The 6,264-nt window shown below is 29.8% G+C and overlaps 1 protein-coding gene across 1 annotated transcript; it reads right to left on the bottom strand.

Moving 5' to 3' along the window:
• Window positions 1–3,558: 3,558 nt before the first annotated feature.
• On the bottom strand, window positions 3,559–5,850 carry LOC108482221 (cytokinin riboside 5'-monophosphate phosphoribohydrolase LOG1-like). Its single transcript, XM_017785334.2, has 7 exons — window positions 5,203–5,850; window positions 4,849–4,946; window positions 4,731–4,761; window positions 4,549–4,648; window positions 4,404–4,474; window positions 4,141–4,284; window positions 3,559–4,049 (listed from the first exon to the last, which is right to left on the bottom strand). The coding sequence occupies exons 1-7, from the start codon at window positions 5,314–5,316 to the stop codon at window positions 3,954–3,956; spliced, it is 654 nt and encodes a 217-aa protein (XP_017640823.1). The 5' UTR covers window positions 5,317–5,850; the 3' UTR covers window positions 3,559–3,953.
• Window positions 5,851–6,264: the final 414 nt, after the last annotated feature.

The following is a 6,264-nucleotide window of genomic DNA, read 5'->3' as shown; positions in this document are numbered from 1 at the left end:
AAGTAGGCATAGTCTGTAATCATTGTTACAAATTTATTTTGTACTATATCTGTAGCTGTATTAATACCGCATTTTTCCTCCATGTTTCAATTATATTTCTTAGGATGTTTGATCAATTTTATATATCAGAAGAAAAATATCAAACTTTAATTAACACAAAATTACTGTTAGACCCAAAAAAACCAAGTCTCAAGCAAACAGTGTATAATTGGATCAAGCTAAGCCCAAGCAAGACAAAGATGGATTATTTAAAGACTCAGCTGTATAATATTTGGGTGATAGACAAGGACTTGGTACTTCTCAGCACAGGTATAAATGACATAATTAAGGGATCAATTTCAGATTTATTTATAAAGTTTGATTTAATATGCAATAAATTTTCAGTTTTGTATTAATGCACAATCATTTCGTTACAAATAAGATTTGATCTAAAATAAGTAATCCATAAAATCTACTTTTGGGGGATTCTCCTAACTCTGAACCGCCTTTGTGAGCAACTCAATCCGTTGGCCGACAGAAGACACCTTATGTGCTATAATTTAAACACTCAGAATGGAAATGAAGAGATAATATGAAGCAGGGGAGGGACATGAGTTAACCATTCACTTAGTACATGACAATCATCAAAATCCATGCTTATCCAGACATTATTATAACAAAAGTTTAGGATAGGAAATGTGATCAAAAGGACAGTCCAAAGCGTAAGCAAGCATAAAGGCCTAAGCCAATTACCGCTCTCCACCTCAACGCAAGGACTCGCATCTACCGACACACAGCCATCAAAAGCTAACCGTAAACGGCGCCCATAAAATTGTTGGGTAGAAAGGGTCGCCCCACCACCATTACTCGCATCTTTTTTCAGCATACGTTGCCCTTTGTGATTGGGATATTGCAGTACGGTGAAGAACACGTGTGGTCTACCTTTTTCTCATCTCCAGTTTCCATTCAAACGTGGTCTTCGTTTTGACTCCCAATTTTGGTCTTTGAAAAACCATCTATCATCAACCATTATTATCCCTCACCGCCTTTCTGACCTATATCCATCGATCATCATTAAACCTTTCAAGCATCTTTGCTACTATTCAACTTCCACTCGACATAATAAAATAAAACCCATGCTTGCCTCTAACGAATACATTGCTAAATCTATAACATATATAAAAGGAGAAAACATTGAAGCACTGTACAAGTCTAGCCTTCAATGAAAGGCACCTGTTCTTTTTTGAAACCTTTTTATTTGACAAGGTAAAAGATTTTGATTTTTGTGTTTATTATATATTTATTATAAATTTAGATTAATTTTAATAAGTTAATAGTTAGTTTGATTAAATAATATTATATTGAAATTTTAAATAATTAATTATAACTAAATTTATGTTTTATTATATTAAATAATCATTTATTTAAGTTTTACTATTTTATATAAATAAGTTTAGAAATAATAATGATAAATTATGTAAAATAAATAATACAATGAGATGCATAGATATATCATATGAAAAATAATTAAGACACGATCAACACAAATATATGAATATGACAAAATATACATAAAACAAATTATTTACAGGTTAAAATTTAATATAAATTACTAAAAATCGTTGGATACAATGGCAAGTCAAATAACATTCTTAAGGACAGATGTAAGTTCGAGTTTTAGAGAAAATTTTATTAGGAAGGACAATTATAAACCTCAAATACGACGAATATAAAAAATTCATATGATTTATAAATTTAAACAACAAATTAAACATAAAAAATTTAACGTAAAATTAAAAATACAAAAAATGCATCCTTTTCTTCTCTTTTTGTGGGTGAGGCTACTCGCTAGCTTTATTTTGTATGTATTTTTATGATATCATATTATTTTTCATATTATGTCGATTTTATGTTAAGATATGTGTCACCTTTAGAATTTTACTTTTGAATTTAAAATATTGAATACTATTTTTCTTTATTTTTAAATGATATATTTAAATTAATTGGTTATGCATGAATTGACCAATCAATTATATAAAAAAATTTAAAAAGACAAAAATTAGATAATTATTTTTATTTTTATTTTAATTTATATATTTAAAAGGTTAGATCATTCAGTTTATTTTAAAGTTTGTAGATTATGTACTTGAAAGTTTTTTTTATTATTTAAAAATAAACTTAAAATAATTAGTTTATTCTTTTTACTTGGTGATGGATTAAGAATATGAAGTATTCACATTGAGGTAAAATGATTGATTTAGGATTTAATTTGTCAATTAATTTAAAATCCGTGTCAAATTTCAAATAAATAATAAATTAAATAATTATATATTTTTAAAATTTAGTATAAAATTTATCATTTTAATATTAAAATCAATGTTATTTAAAAATAATAAGCACAACTTAAAATTTATCGTTGTGATTAATTAAATAAAATTTCTCTAACTTTTTTTGAAAATCCCCCGAGCAGAGCTGGGGAGACCATGGTGGTTAAAGATCAAAATGTACTTGCTTTTTGCGTTCAATGCTTTTCTTTTGTTACATATTTGGTCAAATTTTAACTGCTAATTAACTATTTAATATATATTTTGGTATAATTTTGTTGATAAGAGAATTATTTTATAATTAGCTCAAGATAGAAAATATGAGTATGATTTTTATATTTAAAGGTGAGTTGTCTGTTGTTTTCAAAATACTTTTTAGAAAATTTGCTTTGGTTAAGTTTTAGTATTTTTTTATTGCCAAAATTGTAGTTGAAAGTTAAAATGCTTTTTATTTTAGATAATAGTAAAAATTAAAAATTAATTAAATTATATAATCTATAAATACTTTAATATAATAATAAATGGTATTTAAATAATTTAATATAACAATGTATAAATTATAAATTAAATTAATTTTTATATTTTTAAATAGTTAATATAAATAAGAATATTTTGATAATTTTACTTTCAAATATAAAAGCTGTAAGTGCCTAAATTCAGCTTTGTGGTTAGATAAAAAAAAAAAAAACCACCACTTTTCCACTGCAATTTTGATCCCAAAAGTAAGTAGTTGTTTATTATTTGTGTGGGGGAAAGTACAACATAAAAATGAAGTGGAAAAAGAGGAAAGCAAACTCTTTATTTCGTTGGAATCCAATACTTTTACTTATAAACAACTTTATCACTCAGCTAAACAAGGCAAGTTATATTAATGAAGAGGGAGATGAACTAATAATGTAGATCTAATTACAAATAATATATGAGTTGCTATTTGGTTTACAGAAATTTATAAATAAAACTCCACTTATGTCTAAAATTTGAAATTATAAAAGAGATAAATATGGCAGCAAGGTCTTAATCACATTGCCAAATGCCGAGACCATGAAATATTTACTGCTTATGTTTAGATGTTTGTAATATTTAATTTTGTTAATATAATTAAGTTATGTGTTGTGTGAGATTACATTTAAATAAATATATTATTTTACAAAGGAAGTAGGCAATTAAAATTCAATAACTATGTGCATGTGATTTATATTGTATGAATCAAAATGGTATTAATATAATAGGTATGTGCTTGAAAATCTGCTTTGCATTATAAAAACAAAATTATATGGGTATAGCTTAAATTAATAATGAAGATAGCGGAGGGAATAGTTTTGCTGTGTTTCATCTGCTGCTTCTTCCCTGTTTCATTGCAACCGAAACTTTAGGACAAGGAAACCCCCCCCCCCCCTTTCCAGAAACGTACTAACAATTACAATAAATTATAAAAATATACAAAATTAGCAATCACCGACTAATAAAATCACTGACAATGTTTTTTTGTCCTTGTCAGATGCTAATGAAATTAAACCAAATAACAAACAACAAATACTTCACACCTTCCAAACTGGAACTTGGAGCTTAGCATCTATAATGTTTTTTTCCTTTCTTTTTTATCTGTTGGGGACTTGTAAGAATCTACTGTTACACGAAAGGGTGGTGGGGTCAACGAGCAATGTCTGATTTTGCAGTGAAACCCAGTTGTTGTTCCATTTCCCAGCTTAACTTGGAGGCCACCCCAGAATGTTTAGGTTCATATTCCTGGGGTCAAAAAAAAAGAAACAAAGCACGTCAACCCAATTAGGAAATGGACGGTTCATAAAATTTGACTATTTGGGGAAATGAAATGTACCTCGAGCTTGCACATTAGATCTTGGGCAGTTTGGGCAGACACAATTATGCTACGGGCAGCTGGTGCTATGAACCCTTCATCAACAGCCTTATCTATGAATGATAAGAGTGAGTTGTAATAGCCATCCACGTTCAGCAATCCCACCTGTTTTTCGATTTCCACCCAAAACAAAATGCCTATTACTTACAATTTGGGGTTTCAATTGTATAGATAGATGCACGTGTTTTGCATGTGAATAATTGTAGTTGGAAAAAGTAGCTTACAGGTTTGTCATGGATTCCTAGCTGAGCCCAAGTGATCACTTCCAGGAGTTCTTCCAAGGTTCCATAACCACCTGGGAGTTGAAATAAAATCAAATTTTGGTAATTAAAAACAAAATTGGGATTTTACAAAAACAAACTAACAAACCTGGTAAGGCAATAAAGGCATCAGCTTGACGAGCCATTTCAGCTTTACGTTGGTGCATTCCTGATACAGCTCTTACTTCTCCCACGGTCTCGCCTGTTATCTGAAATTAAACAATCCAAATTTTTATAAAAGGTTTTTGATAATCAACAGGAGACGCAAGTTCAATTAGTGTTGATTTTTACCTCTCTTGGCATCAGTGTCTTGGGAATTACCCTACAGGGAATTGAAAGAAAGGGGTTATAATTATAGTCCCTGGCCTGCAACTGAAACTTCAAACTGTAGAATAACAATATAATTTACCCCAACACGTGGCGGCCGCCATCAAAGACAGCTTGAGAGACGAGCCCCATCAAGCCAATGCTTCCTCCACCATAAACCAAGTCAATGTCCCTTTCAACCTGCGCGTTTTATTTTATCCATTATTAAAACTTTACGTCTTTAATTCCCTGCAATTACTCCTTTACATACGGTAAACCACACTATTTTATTCGTTTCAGCTTTTCCACATTAATTTCCTCCTCTATTCCAAACCATCACGGAGCAAATCAGACGATGACTTTACAACTCATCAGCCGTAGATACATATAATCAAAACTCAAACTGCAAAACAAGTTTTCTCAAAGTAAAAGAGAAGAACCCAGAATTTATATGTACCAGTTGTTGGCCAAGTTGAATAGCAGCAAGCTGGTAGCTAGGATTCTTGCCAGGACTGCTACCACAGAAGACGCATACACGCTTGAATCTTGAATTGTGGTGATGATTTTCCATAATAGGAAAGGCTTCAAATAGTAATTCTGGTTCCTGTTTGCTCAGTGCAACAAGAGTCAGCAGCAAACTGTTGAGAAATCAAATGCCAAAAGTACAGGGAGGAATGAAAGAAAATGGTGTGATGGTTTGCCATTTTATATATGAAATCACACTGAATGCCCCCCATTGCCCCACTATCCAACACATCACCTCCCTACGTCCCTGTCAAACTCTCTTCTCATCACAAACACTGTGCAGGCTCGGTTGAGCTATCATTTTATTCTCTTTGTAATTTCATCCCTCCCCTTTCCCTTGTTTTGTGGATTCAACTACGCCTTAATTCACGATAGTTTCTCACTGATTTAAATTAAAATGGCTCACTCGCACACTTATCTAAGATGATCAACTCCAACAACCAATAAACACTAGCTTATACTCCCCAAATCTATTTACTCCTTCATTCCCACTCTATATCATATATATATATATAATATCATTTTGCATGATGATCTATTCAATGTTTTAATTTAGGCATTAATATATCAAATGTAAAAAAATAAATTATACTCTTTATCTTTTCTGTTACACTATAATCCCCATCGTAGTTTTTTTTAAAAAAAAAAGAGAAGATTTCATATTTTCTAATAAATATCATTATTATCTGTACAAATAATAAAATATTAGATTGATTTGATTTCACAAATTACTAGATACCAATTTAATTGAAAAATTATCAAATCACCCCTAATTAAGAAAATACAATAATTTTTATCCTATTAAATTCAAAAAGATATAACCAACAAATTTATTATGTAAAAAAACAACATTCACATACCCATTATTATTTATGTAGTTTCTCATCATTATAAAAGTCCATTTCCTTTTCTTTTTTTTAATAAAGGAAATACTGTCATTTATGTATGATATATTATTTTCTTAAAGGCAATTTTTTAGTGTGATAAATTTTAA

This window comes from Gossypium arboreum, chromosome 1 (assembly GCF_025698485.1).
Source record: "Gossypium arboreum isolate Shixiya-1 chromosome 1, ASM2569848v2, whole genome shotgun sequence".
Classification (NCBI taxonomy): Eukaryota; Viridiplantae; Streptophyta; class Magnoliopsida; order Malvales; family Malvaceae; genus Gossypium; species Gossypium arboreum.
The sequence above is the reverse complement of the archived record's forward strand: the minus strand, read 5'-3'. Positions and strand labels throughout refer to the sequence as shown.

Bases quoted from the DNA above. Each gene is read 5' to 3' on its own strand.
- LOC108482221 (XM_017785334.2), bottom strand. From the start codon at position 5,316: ATGGAAAATCATCACCACAATTCAAGATTCAAGCGTGTATGCGTCTTC. The intron at 4,947-5,202 runs GTACATATAAAT...TAAAACGCGCAG, and splicing joins TTCAACTTGGCCAACAACTG to GTTGAAAGGGACATTGACTT. The intron at 4,475-4,548 runs GTTTGTTAGTTT...TTCAACTCCCAG, and splicing joins TGCCTTTATTGCCTTACCAG to GTGGTTATGGAACCTTGGAA.